The following is a 16,486-nucleotide window of genomic DNA, read 5'->3' as shown; positions in this document are numbered from 1 at the left end:
CAAGGCTGTTTGGTACATATGATCCGCTCCATTACACCAGATTTTTTTAAAGATATTTTTGGGCATTTCGCTTTCAGTGACAACACTGCCAGCGTGAATTGTGGGAAGAGAGAGTGGAAAAGGGGTCAAAGCAGCTTCTGCAGGTGGATCCAAGCCTCGGTGTAAAACCAGATTTTATGGAAACCTCGGCTATTGACCACTGTGAGAGGGGTGGGACACCGTCGTCCTTCAGTAGATGTCTTTTCAAAGGCCTCACTGATGTGTCCTGCTCAGAACTATACCTTCCTGATTTGCATCATATGCTTTTTCATTACACCAATTTTATCACATTTAATAGAAGCTTTACTTCAGATCAAAAAACGCTTGTCTCCTCTACAGCTCAGCTAAGAGAGGCCGGTCAGTTTTGCATCTTCACCTGCTTGTTGGGTTCCAGTTATTTGCTGGTTGGAGTGTGCAGTTGATATTGGCATGTATCCCTCTGGGGGACGAGACAGCAGGGCAAAGGGAAAATTGTCGTGATGCTCGCCCACCATGTTCTCATGACCAAACTATTCACTGTGAATGGGTGGCAGACATTGTGTCATCTGAAAGGGTCTTGGGGCTGTTGAATAAAATATGATTGTCCAGCCCAGCCGGCCACTTTATTACTGGCAAACACCCCCTGTCAAAAAAAACTACAAAAGTGTCTCTGTGCTGCAGCGACAGTTCTGTGAGGAAAGCCACTGTCCTCTGTCCTTTGGACTTGGAGGACACGGGGGTGGAGGACGGCCAGTGAGGCCAGCGATTGAGATTCCAGTACGGCCACGACTGGTGAGGACAGATACTGCACATCTGCTGTCCAGATGAAAAGCATCATGAATTTTAATGCACTGCATTGTTGCATGTGTGGGAGACAGACTGAGAGCACCCTCGAGGCAGCGTGAGGATGTGAGGAGGGCACAGAAACTGGACGCCTTCTGCAAAACTCTGACAACTTATTGGTTTTGGAAATGCCCTCTACTGAGAACTAGTGTGCTGTGTGGTGATGGTGCACTTTTAAAGCCATTTGTAAGCAGTCAACTAGACAGTTACACAGCAGAAATCTGTGAAAGAGGAGAGTTATAGATTCCTCCTCAGTCTGGCAGCTGCTCAGACAAACCACATCCCACTGATGACTCAACATCTGGATCTGCGTATGTAGCAGTGGTGGGAAGTAACTAAGCATTTACTCAAGCACTATGTGGACAGATTCCTGGTTCAATTTGTGTCACTTTTCTGTTGGGAATACTGTTGCTCAGGAGGTAGAGTGGGTCGTCCACTAATCAGCGGTTTGATCCCAGGCTCCTCTGGTCTGCTTGCTGAGGTGTCCTTGGTCAAGACACTGAACCCCCAAATTGCCCCAATGTGAATAAACTGGTAAATGTAACTTGTACTGTAAAAATGCTGAGATATCTGTGATATACATACAGTCCATTTTCTATTCACAACAAGCGGTGGCAGATCTATGATTTTTCTAAATCGGGGCTATAAAGGGGCCAAAATATACCTAGAGGGGACGATTATATGTCCAAAGTGAATGTACTTTTACTGATTCAGAATGGTTAATTCCTTGTTTACTGTTTTCTGCATGGCTTTGAGCAAAGGGACAGGGGCACTTCTTGGGCCAATCAAATTTCAGCCAGTGCCCCCTTGGATCTGCCCCTGGTTTCTCTGAATTTCAGTGAAAAGTACTGTACCTGCATGAGAACATTTCTTTCTTTTTTTAGAGAGAGCTACTTCCTGGAGAAAATTCCTCAGGATATCATCATCATATTATTATCATAAGTGTAAACAACTACTACTTGGGATAACATTGTATGACCGATTAGTATGAAGGGGAGGTAAAAGGAAACGTGTGGGGCTTTCCAGGCATATGGCTGAGAAAAAGGAGAGTAAATATTGCTTTGACCTTGCAGACGAGAGTTTATGATTGTATTGACGGGAGTGCTCTCTCTCTCTCTCTCTCTCTCTCTCTCTCTCTCTCTCTCTCTCTCTTTCTTTTCTACCCCTTTCTCTTTCTCTCTCTCTCTTCCCTTTTTTGTGTCACTGAAATGACACCTTCAGCTTTTTTGACCAGTTGACAAAATACCAGATCATCTAATTACTTCCTTCAGCTGAACACTGGTAAAACCAGTTTTGGCTCCAAACAAAGGCTTCGTCTCACTGTACCTTAAACCCGAAGGCACCGAGCTCAGAGGCGTGGCTTCGCTTTGTTATATGAAGATATGAGAACTGTATAAATATTAAAAAACGTCACCTATTGAAATTGAAAAAAAAAGAGCTAATCTGCTGATGTTTGTTCTTCTAAAACTTTCGCTGAGCTCTGATGAAGTCACGGTTCAGGGGTTTTATATAATGGCTTTTACTGTAAAGACTGGGGTTGTTCATGTGACTGAATTCAAATGAATGACTTTAAAACTCACGTATGATATCATTAGTTTTTATGTAAGAGAAAATACTTGAGACGTTTTCAACTGCCATTACAGTAATGAAAGATTTACAGTGCTGCTCTTCCTGAGTTGCTGGTTTTTGAATTCTACAGTATTTGATTTCTTATTTCCCTTCTGCTGACCCACACATGTAAAACATTTTTAATTCAACAAGAACCTTTGCAGTTCTATCCTAAATTATTATTTTTGGGTGCATTTAATGCCTTTATTCAGGACCACCAGGAGAGTGATGCACCAAAGGTTCCCAGCCCGACTCCATGGACACTACAGGTCAGGGTCAGCCTCTTGACCCTGTACCCATCTCTGCTTTGTAGTCTTTTGTGATTGTGTAGCAGGAGCTGAGATATGTTCACTTCTAGTTTCCAGTGTTGGCCAAGCTCCAAAAACACTGCATCCTACATTTCCCATAATGCATCTTCAGCATCTTTCATAAGAAACCTCCTGCCTCTCAGATCCACCGAGGACTGAGTAGTATTTCATGTGTAAAATCAGTGAAGTCCCTCTTTAAAGTTGCACACATGCTCATGTGCTGTTTCGTAAGAGCATAGGTTCCCAGACATTTCAGGCCCCCACCTCCAAAATAACTGATAGAGACAAGTATCCCGAGTGGTGGTTGATGAATACAAAGGGTATTGACTTGAGCTACTTTGTATAAAAAGCTTGAATAGCACTCAGTAGAGAGCACACCTCTGCCAAAGACCCAACAATTATGCCCCAAATTTCTCATATTAATTTGAATATAGCTCTAAAACCTTTGAAGATACATATAAACTGTTGATTCACTCAGAATTTATATTCTCTAAGTGACACATTGGGCATAGTAACAGGTTTCTAACCCTATTTCTTAGCCTACAGCAGCATTATGCTGCATATGACATTATTGAATGGCGTCTTCCTCAGCCCGTGTCACATCCTTCTTCTGGGTTTCATGGAAATCTGTTCTGTGGTTTTTGTATAATCCTGCTGACAAACAAAATGACAGGGGTGAAAATACAACCTTCTTAGCAGAAACAACATGTTGCAGTGTTTTATGTTGTGAATTGACCTGTGGCAACTGGTGCTGTTGCTAATCTGTTATGATCACCTCGGGATCACATGGAGAAAAGAAAATCCGAGATATATCTTTATTTTCATGGCTTTATTTTAGAGATATCTACTATTTGTTTTACTTTTATATGAATAATAGTTAACATGCGCTTGATTTTTGTTATTTTATTTGACTTCCACGACCCCCCTTTGGTGTCTTGTGACCCTCCCAGGTGATGCCGACCTCTAGTTTTGGAACCTCTGCGCTGGTGAAACCTGCCTTGCTCAAGTCCATGACAGTACGGAATATTGTGACTATTCTCTCTAGGTCTTGACTCTGCTCTCTCACCTGGTGGGGAAAGAGCATTTTTCTAAAGAAGAGGTGAAGAGGACTGCCATCTAACCGGTTTGTCCCAGTTACACGCCTCACCCGCTGCATGCCTGTGCCTCATGATTATAATAGCTGTCTTCCTTTCAGTCTCACTTTGGCTTCACAGTGTCGACTTACTGCTTTTCCCTCGTCGGATTACACCTCAAGGAAGACGCAAGTCACCAGGTGAGAGGCCAGGTTTAGGAAATCGGTGTGCTTACACCACAGCTCATGTGAGGTTACTGTTTGTTTATGAATAAACGAAGACTGTTGATGTGGTGGGTTATGATCAGGGCCGCTGTTGATCATGAGGCACCTGCAGTCATGTGACACCAAATAGGACAAAGGAAACAGGTGGTTTGAGGGTCTCTGTGAGATTTTTCCTTTTTTATTTCTAAATATTGTGAATTGGAGAAGACTGTGCATGCATTGGTAAACGTTGTGGTGGACAGGTAGGAGCTGGCAGAGTGGAGCTTGTTCTGGTTGTGGAGGGACTGCAGAGTGGAGCATGCTCTTTATAAGATGATAGACACACATAGCAGGTGATGGTGTGTTATTCTCTCTGGGGAGGATCGAGAGCTGACTGTTTATTTCTTATGTGACATTTTTGACTTTGGTTGTTATGTTGTATCTTAGAAATTATTTTTCTTGATTTCTCATGGGTGATGATGTGACAACTCCTCTCCTCTTTTTCCTTACCCCTTCTTTCCTCACCTCTCCTCTACACTTATTTCCTGCCTCTTCTTACCTCTCCTTTCCTTTCCTCTCATCACCTCTTTTTTCCTCACCTCTTCTTTCCTCTCCTCTCCTATCCACTTCTTTCCTCTCCTCACCTCTTCTTTCCTCTCCTCACCTCTTCTGTCCTCTCCTCACCTTTTCTTTTCTTTCCTCTTTCCTCTTCCTCCTCTCTCCTCTCCTCTTCTCTCCTCCTCCCTCTCCTCTCCTCTCCTCTCCTCTCCTCTCTTCTCTTCTCCTCTCCTCTCCTCTCCTCTTCTTTCCTCTCCTCTCCTCACCTATTCTCTCCTCTTCTTTCCTCTTCTCTCCTCTCCTCTCCTCTCCTCTCCTCTCCTCTCCTCAGTTAAACATTCCTGGTCTTTATCAGATCAGATTTACAAACAATGTGTGCTCTAGAACTGGGTAAGTGAAAGGTTGTTTACTGCATGTTTAACATTACACATAACCTGGAAATATGAAACTTTAAATACGAAACTCTAGATTTGTTTATTTTTCTCATAGATTAATATTCACCTGACACATGTTTTCGTGTGATAAAGAAAAACGATCTGGGCCATGATTTGGAAATTAAACCTCTCCTGGGTTATTTCCTTTCTCAAGCGAGCTGTCACTACAGTCTCAGCTATAGAAACTATAGTGTGTTGTTCGGTGAGTTGTTAAACGTGAGAGAAACACTGAGACGCTCACTATCAGGCTGAAGGAGGCAGGGCGGTGATTGGCATGAATAATGTATCGCAGTGGGAGGGGACGGTTTCGGGGGCTGACTCTAGTGCTGAGCTGCGTGCGTCACGTCGGGACTTGCAGAGCATGGACGGGATGTGACAGAGTGTGTGTGCGCGTGTGTGTGTATGTGTAGAGACTGGAGGACGTCTGAATGCACCGATCACCAGGTAATACCACTTTATTGATCAAGTATAGATGTTGCTGCTATCTGGTTGTAATTGGGATAGTTGATTCAACCTGTGGTGTTGAAATGGTTTGGATTAGGCTGAAACTCTCGGGCTGTGAGTAGAAATGTAAGTCCCCATTTGGGACTTTTGGTGACAGGCTGCTGTTTGTTATAGAAAGTGAAGTATATCAGTCACTATTATATTCCTTTCTCATTTAAAAGTGGATGTAAATTCACTGTGTTTTTCAAATATGTCCCGAATGTTTATCTCACCCTTCGTTGGCCATGTTGTCATATTTTCTATAAGTATAACAACAATATTATGAGGCAAATTTGATAAAGATTTCATACTGCATTTTGCTGTATAATTTAGATCACTTATGGACAAATCTATGAACTTAGATAACCGTTTGAGTTCTTTGACATTCAGCGTGCTGGGTGCAGAGTCAGCAGCTTGCAGCCTGCAGCAATGTTATGTGAAAACACAGGTAGAACAGGATCACGATCGTCATCATCATGTGTATCTGCCACCATACACACTGAGCACTCACTCGGGCTCAGATTCATACGGGCCCATAAACCCCCTCGACTTCCAGTGTGTTTCTGTGCTGAGGCTCGATCTGTTAATCTCACCAGTCGCGTGTTGTGGGTAATGAAGGGATCTGCCACAGGCTGTTAACAACAACCTGCTGTTGCCATTGGTCTGGCAGGGCCCCAGGGCATTTTCTTTTTTCATCGTTTGAAATCCTCACCTGTGCATACTGCAGGTTAGACAGGGGCTTCATGCCAAAATGTGATCAGTCTCTGCAAAGTGGAAAATGTGAACTTTATTAACCTTTTCAGATATGAACTCCGGGAAATGTCCGGACAATTGGATCTGGACTTTCTCCTGATTTTGCTCTTGACACACGATCAACGCAGCGACTCGTTATTTTCATCCTGATATATTTGTATTGTTTTGCGTCCATCCCGTGGTAGAAATGTCATGACTATGCCCATTGGCTTGCTTAAAACTCCCGGATTTCCTCCTGCTGTTTTCTTACATGGGCTCATTGCATGGGTCTTACATCATGGGTCTTGCAGGAGAAACTCCGGAGGATGTCCGGAGCGTTACACTCACACCTTTGGCTTCTCATATAAGCCATTTTAAGACATGACCTTCGGGTAAGGTCCTTAGAATTGGGTCTTGACTTTCTGTGGAGTTTTCCTTTCACGCATGAAAAGCGCAGCGAGAGGTTCTCCACTCAGATCCTTTTTTTCAACCTGAGATATTTCTATTCTTTTTTTATTTATTTTTTCAGTTTTGCTTCCATCCCATGTGAGAAATGTCAATATTATGCCCACTGGCTGGCGTGAATCTTCTGGAGGATCTCCTGCTGTTTTCCCGCATGGGCTCATTCTGACATTATACATTTTTTAATAGTATAGGGACTTGCAGGAGAAACTCCGGAGGATGTCCGAAGCCTCTCACTCGGACATTTCGTTTCTCACATAAGCCATTTTCAGACACGACCTCCAGGGGAAAGTCCGGAGAATTGGGTTCGGACTTCTTTCGGAGTTTACCTTCCACACATGAGAAAGCAGCGGGAGATTATCCATTCAGACACACAGGTAGAGTCAGGTCGTAACGTATGAATTCCGCTGCAGAGATCTTGTGTTTTTCTTAAGAGCACATTAACATTTTCGACATTTTCGACAAAAGCTCTCTTGACATCCTCGTCTGTGTCTACTACATGTATTGCACTGCTTTTTCATCCAGAGATATTGGTTTTCTTTTTGTATTTTGTGTTAAATATATGTAAAGTGGTAAAATTGACTGGATTGGCCACAATGTGAGGATGAGGTAAACTTACACATAGAATGTAAAGAGACAATTGCTTTATTTTATATACAATTTAGCATTAAATCATGTTAAAATCAAATATAGCTTTCATGTATTTTAAAGGATATTAGACACAGGCTACCAAACAAATATACACATGGAAAATAATAGTATTGCATAATGAAGTAATTACACAGAATCATTTTTGTCAAATTAATGTCATCAAGTGCGTTTGTATAACTTGTTAACATTAATTTGAACAAACTTGATTTATTTGTTTTATTACTAGTTGAAGTATTAAAGTTGGTGTACAAGCAACTTTAAAATGTCATCAACACATACCTTTACTATTATCAGGGTATATGCGTACAAGTTATAACTAGTTGATAAAAGCAGCTTTAGATGTATATAAACTGCATAAACACAGCTACCAAGACGCTGAAAATCAGTTTCTGGCGAATCATTTCTTTTTAGCACGACACATCTTAGTAAATATCCCTCCCATGTGTTTGAGTTGTAACCACCATGTTCACATGGGAGGAGATTCCCATGTGTGTCTGTGTGTGTGCTCCCTCTGCGGTTATTTACCCACTCTGATGTGTGCAAACACCCGCTGCACTGATGTACTTCACTGAACCACATGCATCGTCCCACTATAGTCTGTCTATCTGTGGGATAGATCTTTTTTTATTTTTCCCGCCAAAGTCCCGGTGAAGGAGACTGGCGTCAGCTATGCAAACTGGCCTCAAATCTCTGGCTGGTGCACGCAACCAGAGGTGACAGAGCAGAGCCGGGTTCCCAGGATTGTTTTGACCCACACCTGACCTCCCACTTCTTCTTTTTTCTTTTTTTTCTTTAAACCTTTTGAACAAGCATTAATGGATATTGATCAGATCCGGATTTATTGTGTGACCGGTAATCCTGGCCTCCTGGTGGGATTCTCCAGATGGCCCTGCCCTAACTCCTAAATCAAGGATTTCGTTCTGATAATTAAGTTTTTCCCGCTAATTGGTCCAAAAGTATTTTACTCCTGTGATATTCTGCATTTAAGTAAGTTTAAAATGACCACATTGACAGATGGACTTATTCTTCCATTTATTCTAAGGATACATTTTCAAATTTGAGTTTCTTAAAGCTTGGAATGCAATATTTCAATGAATTGTGTCACCATATTATATTTTTTCTGATTCCTATTATTGATGCAAACAGCTGATGTGTGTTTTTGCTCCGGCCTCTGTTGTTCTTCCCTGATTTGCAAATTCCCAGTTCGGGACCATTCTCTCCCCCAGAGGGACGCACAGTTTGACTTGAATGTATCTCATTAATCAGTAGATCACCATCACATCTTCCTCTCCTCCCATAGTGAGCTGTTTGTATTTTTTCTCGAAACGGGTGGGTAAACATATGCTCTAAGCTGTGACGCCCCCCCGGGTGTTTTGTTGTCACATTTTACAGATGGGTCAGTAATTGTATTTGTCATGTTGTGTTATCGGCCTGGCTGCTGCTGCTGTCGGTGCCTGATTTATGGCCCCTGGCCTCAGTGAATCTCTCAGATCCTCTCCGTTGCATTTGCTCAACAGGCTTTAAAATGCCTCCTGTTGTGAGATGAAAAGCCACAGTAACATCTCGCCAAAGGACGGCTCTGCTCTGCTGTCATCGGTCCGGCTTGGCTTACGGTGAATGGCACAAATCCTACAAAGACCTATATCAAACACCGACTGGCAGATGAAATATGCTGAGAAAGTGTGTTTAGTGTGTCAGCCTTTGAGTGCATGGGCCATGTACTGCTTTACTTGCCTGTAATGCAGCCCGGCAGTGGGAAATACAGCAGGAACACACAAGGATATCTCTAATGGGAGAACGCTCACAGTGTGATCATTGTCTTTGTTTCCTTGTGAGATTGAGTGGAGCAGGAAGTGTGGAATGATTGCATAAGAAAATCAGGCACATTTGATGCTTTTGTTTTCTTAAACTTACAGCGAGTGACTCTGCAGGTCTCTGAACTCCCGTCTATTGTAAATGCCAAATGAAATCAGAACTCCGATTGTGGGAGATTTAAACATGCATGTCTGCTTTCCAGATAATATTTTTGCCGGAGAGATTTTAAACAGGGTTGAATCTTCAGCAGGACTGTCACAGGGCGCACTCACAACAACGAGGGCCACACCCTTTGTCTCACGTGGTATTTCAGCACAATAACAATAGACAAGATAATATACGGGAATCATTCGTGTCTCCGACCACAGTTACATAACAATTACTTCCTCTAAATACACAGACTGCAGTATTTGCTTCTTAAGTGTTAATCGTGTTAATCAAATTAAAAGTAAGCTCGTCAATACTCTGTGCACAAGCATGCCTCCTCAAAAGAGGATTTGGGTCTGGCTGCTACCCCCCATTAGATTGCATTGATCCCGGACCTTTAGCTGTTACACCCACGTACATTAACTGAAATTTGAATTCTAAGTATGTGACATTACACAGAGGACAGGGAGGGTGTGTTCGGTTCAGACAGAAAGCACCGTTCTCTGCAGACTCAGACAATAGACAAAGCTGAGAAAGTCAATTGTGGAATAACAAGTGGATCGCCAAAAGGATGAGTGATTAGGAGAGTTGAGTTAGTTGTGAAAGGGTTTTATGGCGTCTGCCTGTGGAGGCAAATGGGTGGTGTTGTAAAGTTCCCCTCATGTTTGCAGTATGTGTGGCTTTATATGCTCTTTATATACATGTGTACATATATAAATGTCCCTCACAATTTCCCAGAGCACGAGTTATGTCCTCAAGTCTGACCTACAACAATCGTTAATCAAATTTCCAGACGTAAAACCCACAGAAGTATCTGTCAGATTTTCTTGATGAATGATTTAAATGATTAACTGATTTTAAAATGTACAGTAAATTGTAGCTTATTCCTTTTCTGTTTATTGACTAATTTGCTAGTTCTATCTTCCAGTTCATCGAAATCTGGGCAGCAAATAACTTGTGCATCTCGTGAACTGTCATTATGAAATGTGAAGGAATCTCGTTCTTTTTTTGGCTGATTTATGAATTTTATCTCTTCTACTTCATCCCGCTCTTTCCCGACCTCCTCCACCTTCCATCCACTCATTCTCTCTTCTCCTCCTCCATCAGGACAAGTCATGGCTGGGAAGCCTTTCCGGGCCACCTACATCTGGAGCAGCATCATCTCCAATCTCCACACTCAGGTGGAGGTCAAGCGCCGACGCCACAACCTCAAGTCCTACCATGACTGCTTCCTGGGCTCGGACGCCGTGGATGTGGTGTTGGCACACATCACACTGAACCGCTTCTTCGGCGATGAGGAAGTGCCTCGCTACAAGGCTGTCCGTCTTTGCCAGGCTCTGATGGACACAAGGGTGTTCGAGCCGGTGGGAATTAAAGTGTTTGGGAAGGAAAAGAAGCGAGTGACGTTTGAGGACAGTAGTTTCAGTTTGTACAGGTTCCTGAGCCCGACCACCGCCTCCTCATCATCGCTGACCGACACCAACTCTCTCTCCACCAGCACCATCGAGAGCGGCTATGACTCACCGAGCATGAACAGGAACACGAACGGCTATAGTCCATCACATGAAAGGTACAGACTCTTGTCACAACATCTTCAGATCTCATTTTTGATTCGCTTTGTTCTCCTTCCTCCTGATAGCCAGAGCTAATCCCAAATCCAGCGTGGCCTCTGAAAACTAGTGAAGCATGACATGAAACTCTTGAACTGCCATCATTTAGTCATGTTTTGATACTATTCACTTCCAGTAACCCTTTCATTTCGTGATGTTTCTATTGGAGTGTATTAACAGGATTGCACAAAAGCTACTGAGCCAACTTTATTGAAACTTTTTTGTTGGAGCAGATTTGATTAAGGGGGTGGATCCACTTTCTTTAATCTTGCAAAATAGTGCGTTCGCCTTGGCAGGACTACGCGCTCTCTCCGAGTGCCCTTCAAGTCACGAGTTTGGCAACTTTAATTTCATGTAACAGAATTTGCAAAATAAATAAGAAACATTCAAAGAAAAGTGTGACAGAAACAACATCTATTGAGGTACTTGTGCAAACATAATGTATTTGCTTTCTTTGTGAGAGTTAAAACAAGAGTTTCATGTCAATATGCTTAATAAGATGTTAGCACTAGTAGCTAGCTAGTTTAGCTTAGCACAAAGGGGAAATAGGGATAAACGCATAGCTTGCTAACAAAGGCGACAAAACCACTTGAAAGTGCCACTAAAAGAAGTTAATATGTGGTGTTTCACTTGTTTGCAACACTGAAACTTAAGCATGAAAACTTCTACTTGGGGGCGGCATATAGTTCACCTGGTACAGCTGCCCCAAAATAAAAAAAAATAAAAAAATAAACTTCTACTTCTTTTACAAGGGGTTACGTGTTGAAGTGTTTTTTTGGCTACAATTAAATAAAAATATTTTTAGGTTTTAAGCGCTAAGCCAAGCTAACTGGCTGCTGGTTGTAGCTTCATTGCTGTTTGGACCATATACTGTATAGAAAGATGGACGACATGACGTCTCCACAGAGGTGAAGGCAAAGTGTCTCAATTGCCACCTGGTGGCCTCCTCCATGTTAGCGGACGGGACATGGTCCAAACTAAAAAGTCAAAGCACACGTTAGATAAATGATCCTCAAAGATTTCTGTCATTTTAGGCAGTTCATGTCACACTGATGTATGTGCAAGTGTTCATTTTCCCAGTATGTTTGGTTTTGATCAGTTATTGTATAATATAGTAGATGCTGCAAAAATGAAGGAAAGGATGAAAAGTTCTGATTGACAGCTGAAACTGACTCATGATTGGTTGAGTGCATGTAATGGCAGGAGCTCGCTACTGTGACTCCATCCCCTGATCACTACTGTGCTGACTTTGGCTGTTATATATTTTATTCTTTATATTCTCTAATACACATTAAGCGTATTGAAAATTAAATGTCAAACTCTTCCTTTAAACTCAGGCGATTCTCTTTCACTTGAGGCTGGTGAGTGAAGTTGGGGGAGAGCTGTGGAGCTCTGAGCAAAGACAGGCAGGGCGCTTTATTGATGAGGGGCGAACACATGGCCAGCACTTTCTGTTTGTTCCCCTTTTGATCTGCTGTTGTTGTAAGAGTGACAGCACCAGAGAAAGTCTGATGTGCCTAATGGCAGATGAAAGACGAGCCATGTGCTCAAACAGTTTAAATGAGGCTTCTGTTGTTCGCTGCATTGGGCCCAGTCAGGGCTTCACGGGGATAATTCAAAGTAAACGGAGAAGGAAAAAAATGTCACATGTCTTATTTAATGTCCATCAGAGATTGTTTGATGCTGGAAATTGAGCATTTATTTTGTCAGATATAAAGTGAGTCACAGGTAATCACAGGTCCTAGACAACATTCAGCATTTTTTTCTTCCCTTAACTTCCCACTGATTGCTGTTGTTTTATGACTCTTCAGACAAGAGGTGCTGAGCTACTCCACCCACTCCCCTGTTAACACGGACAAGTCACTGGAGGACGTGCTGGGAAACCTCAACCTGAGCTCGACCGTCACCCCCCAGATGATAAACCTCGGCCTCTCGCAAGAGCGTAAGTCGTGTCTGATGAGACACAGGAGAGTGTGACGTGAAAACACAGCACAGGCTCTGTGTTCCTTTGACCCTTAATGACATTTAGCTCTGTGTTTTCACAGTGGTGTATGAGGTGTGGCACCAGCAGGCTGTGTTCAGGCTGTTGCAGCTGGTAGAGCTCCCCCTGCTGGAGAACCTGTTGGAGGGCAAGGAGGCATCTCGGCCTCCGCTGCACGGCATGGACAGTGACCCAGACCTGTTGTATACATCGAGCTACCTGGACCGAGAGGTCCTCAAGGCTTTCAGTGAAGCCCAGTGAGTCCTTGAATACTTTTATTATCATCTGTCAGTCCGTATTCACTGTTTTTAACAACTGCTTCACAGCTAATTATCTATCTATCTATCTATCTATCTATCTATCTATCTATCTATCTATCTATCTATCTATCTATCTATCTATCTATTATCATGTTGCAATGCTTCTTATACCAATAATTATTTGTAACTTACATCCATACAAAATCATTTAATTTAGATGTATTTTTACCTGCAAATGACAAAATCTATGTTGCATCACTGGAAGCAGTCGAGTTCACTAAATATCAAAAGCTAACATGACCCTCCCTCTCCGTCAGGGCTGATGAGTGGATGTCAGGGGCCGTGGACTGTCTGGAGTTCCTTCCTGATGAACTGGTGGTGGAGGTCAGCCGAGGTTTGGCCGGTTGCTCAAACGACCTGCTCCAGAGTAAGAAGCTGCTGTACGAGGTGCTGGCTCAGCATTATGGACACACACAGCAACTGCCGCTGCTCAGCAACCACGTTTTTGACATCCACTCGGGCATCTCGGAGCTACTCGGTGAGAGGGGGAGCTGGTTTAGTGTTGGTTTGAGGCTTTTATGAAGATGATGCACAAAAGCAGGGTTCATATACATTTTCATGTACAGGATTTTCCTGCCCGTGTCACTTTAAACACGAAGGCCGCTTGTCTCTTGCGCAGCATTTTCATCCTTTGTGTTTCCTTTGGTCTGTTTTCAGTGAACGGCAAGCGAGAGCAGGCTCTGGAGGCTCTGCAGCTCAGCCTGAAGCTGCAGGACTCTCGCAGCAGGGAGGAGCTACGCAGACTCCTGAGATTCATGTCCACTGCAGCCAGACTACAGGAGGTCAAACTGCACAAAGAGGTGAGAGCTTGTGCGCGTCTTGTGTGCGTCTGTAGATGTGTCTGTTAGATCTTTGTTAACTCTAAATGTTTGTCCGTCAGATTGAGAACAGAATGGCGGTGAAAAGGTCTTTCTCGAGTGCCATCGTCTACAGCAGGAGACTCCCCAAAGGAAAGGTGGACTTGATGGTTCTGTTCATGATGGATAACCACTGCGACCTTTTCAAAGTGAGCGTTACTCCTTTATTGTGTGTATATGAACGTGTGGAGACATGTCACAATCCACGAACTGCAAAAGACCTCAGGCACAGGGAGGAGAAAATGCTGTTTACACAGAATGTTTGTAACCAATCACACATCAGATATTAATAATTCAAACTGACTTTCTAAAATCACACAAACTAAATAAAGATAATAATTCAATTCAACACAATTTTATTCATATTGATTTGGATCTTTCAGTCGAAATAAGTAGAGTTTTAATATATGTTTTCTCTCTCTTTTCCACCAGATTCCTGTTTCTCTGCACAAGATGGTCAGCGACAGAATAACAAACATTGTAAAAGGGAAAGATCCAGATATGATAACAGGTTCGCACACAGTTTCTTTTACCTCCATTTTAGTAGAAATCCCTTTGCTTTAAATAAAGATTTTCTGCTTTCATTTCATTTCCGTTTCTCCACCTCTCTTTACTGCAGGAACGACGTTCTGTACAAGATTGAGCGCCAAGACCTTTTCAGAAAACACACAAAAAACCACGAAAGAGGAGCTTTGGTCTTTACTGCGGACGATCCACGAGAACCCTGCACTCTCCATCAGAGAGAAGAGACGGCTGCTGGGACAGTTTTACAAAGGCCATCCGGAGATATTTGTTCAGTACTTTGGAAATAGATTGTCTAGTATCAACATGTTACTACAGTAAAAAAAATGTATTAAAAAAAAGGCAATGTATTATAATGTAAAATAATATAGATGTAAAAAGAAAAGCTGATGTGAAGATTGGTGGTATAGTGAATATTTGCCTGCATGTAAATATTTAAAACTCCTGAAAAACAATGTGAACTTTTAATTGATACTCTTAATAAGCTGCAATATTTAAGGACATATTTACTTGTCTTAAATATTTAAGATATTTATTTGGTGCAGGACACTAACATGAAATGTCCATGAGACTGTTACTTTTCCAGAATGACAAAATGGATTCTTGCATTAATTTTTTGTTTTCTGTTTTCACACTGCGATGCGTCTTGATGGCGTTTTTGCAGCTGCAGCCAGTAAGGATAAGTCTGCACAGGACTTTCCAATGGACATATGCTTTTTGCTATTGCAATAGGAACAGTGTTAGCAATTCAAAAAAGAAAACGTGTCTGTTCATATGGTTTCTCGTAAACAGTGCGACGCACAGTCCGAGGAGCCATGTGACGGAAATTTGAAAGTCTGATGATGTGCTGTTGCAAACAGTCAGAGACATTCAGGAGAATCATCCCTCTGGGCTTTTGTGTTTGTTGCTACAAAACAGATGTCAGCAAGTTTTTCTTTTTTTCTTTTTGATTGAAAACCCTTTGCTGCATGTTCAAGTTTCTGTTTTAAAATATTTTCTTTTGTTCACACACACACACACACACTAACAGGTGATCAAACATCCCTGGACTACCTTTAAACCACACACACACAACTTAATAAATAATAAAATTCAGCTGGACATGTCAAACATTCATACATGTAGGTTGAGCTTTTTTTTCCCACTGTAGACACCAAATGTGTATTCTCTGATTAAAAGAGAACAATGTCCACAAATGTACCTGCTCGTTAGATATTTTGCACAAGAAGAGCTGTGGACATGGCCTTTTCTATGAATTACGTTTACCACCCATTGTCACCTTATGTGGCCACAAATGAATCAATGTATGTGAAACACTCAGAACGCACACACGTTCATACAGTTAAAAGATAGTGACCGCATGTGTCCCAGACCACCTCCAAATGTGGTCTGAGATCAGATTTCAAATCACATTCACACCTGTTCTCGCTCCCCTTGTGGTCGGATCACTCAGGACGGATCACCAGGTCTGAATGGGATCTGAGACTGGTACAGTTGCTTTGTGCTATCGAGGTTCTCATGCTAATATCCATTATATCAACATCCACTGTCCTTATAACATAAAAACATACAAGTGGATGTAGAAGTGGTCTGGGATTACGGTTTCTCACGTTCTGTCATTATTCACATTCCCTCCCAAAACACGTGCCTTCATCTCAGCATCTTAAGAGTGCATGTTGAAAATGCAACCAGCAGCTTATCAATTCTAGAAAACGACGGGTACTTTCTTTTCTCAGACTTTATGTTCGGTTAGTTTTTGTTGCTGCTGGAAAGAAAAAACGAGAGTGAGAAGAAACACACAAGCAATTACTTTCTTTCTAGGTAGTCTTGGTGGGGAGCTCTACCAAATGTTAATTATTCA

At 42.3% G+C, this 16,486-nt stretch overlaps 1 protein-coding gene across 2 annotated transcripts; it reads left to right on the top strand.

Moving 5' to 3' along the window:
- The first annotated feature begins 3,154 nt into the window (after window positions 1–3,154).
- Window positions 3,155–15,594, top strand: depdc7a (DEP domain containing 7, paralog a). Of its 2 annotated transcripts, none has more exons than XM_035168811.2 (9): window positions 3,155–4,050; window positions 10,443–10,905; window positions 12,757–12,887; window positions 12,991–13,183; window positions 13,504–13,724; window positions 13,904–14,046; window positions 14,127–14,252; window positions 14,536–14,614; window positions 14,723–15,594. In XM_035168811.2, the coding sequence occupies exons 1-9, from the start codon at window positions 3,945–3,947 to the stop codon at window positions 14,944–14,946; spliced, it is 1,686 nt and encodes a 561-aa protein (XP_035024702.1). In that variant the 5' UTR covers window positions 3,155–3,944; the 3' UTR covers window positions 14,947–15,594. The 2 variants fall into 2 exon arrangements, with proteins under 2 accessions (XP_035024702.1, XP_035025471.1); XM_035169580.1 differs by lacking the exon at window positions 3,155–4,050 and adding an exon at window positions 5,389–5,489.
- The last annotated feature ends 892 nt before the right edge of the window (window positions 15,595–16,486 follow it).

The sequence above is a fragment of the Hippoglossus stenolepis genome, chromosome 1 (assembly GCF_022539355.2).
Source record: "Hippoglossus stenolepis isolate QCI-W04-F060 chromosome 1, HSTE1.2, whole genome shotgun sequence".
NCBI classification, from domain to species: domain Eukaryota; kingdom Metazoa; phylum Chordata; class Actinopteri; order Pleuronectiformes; family Pleuronectidae; genus Hippoglossus; species Hippoglossus stenolepis.
The sequence above is the reverse complement of the archived record's forward strand: the minus strand, read 5'-3'. Positions and strand labels throughout refer to the sequence as shown.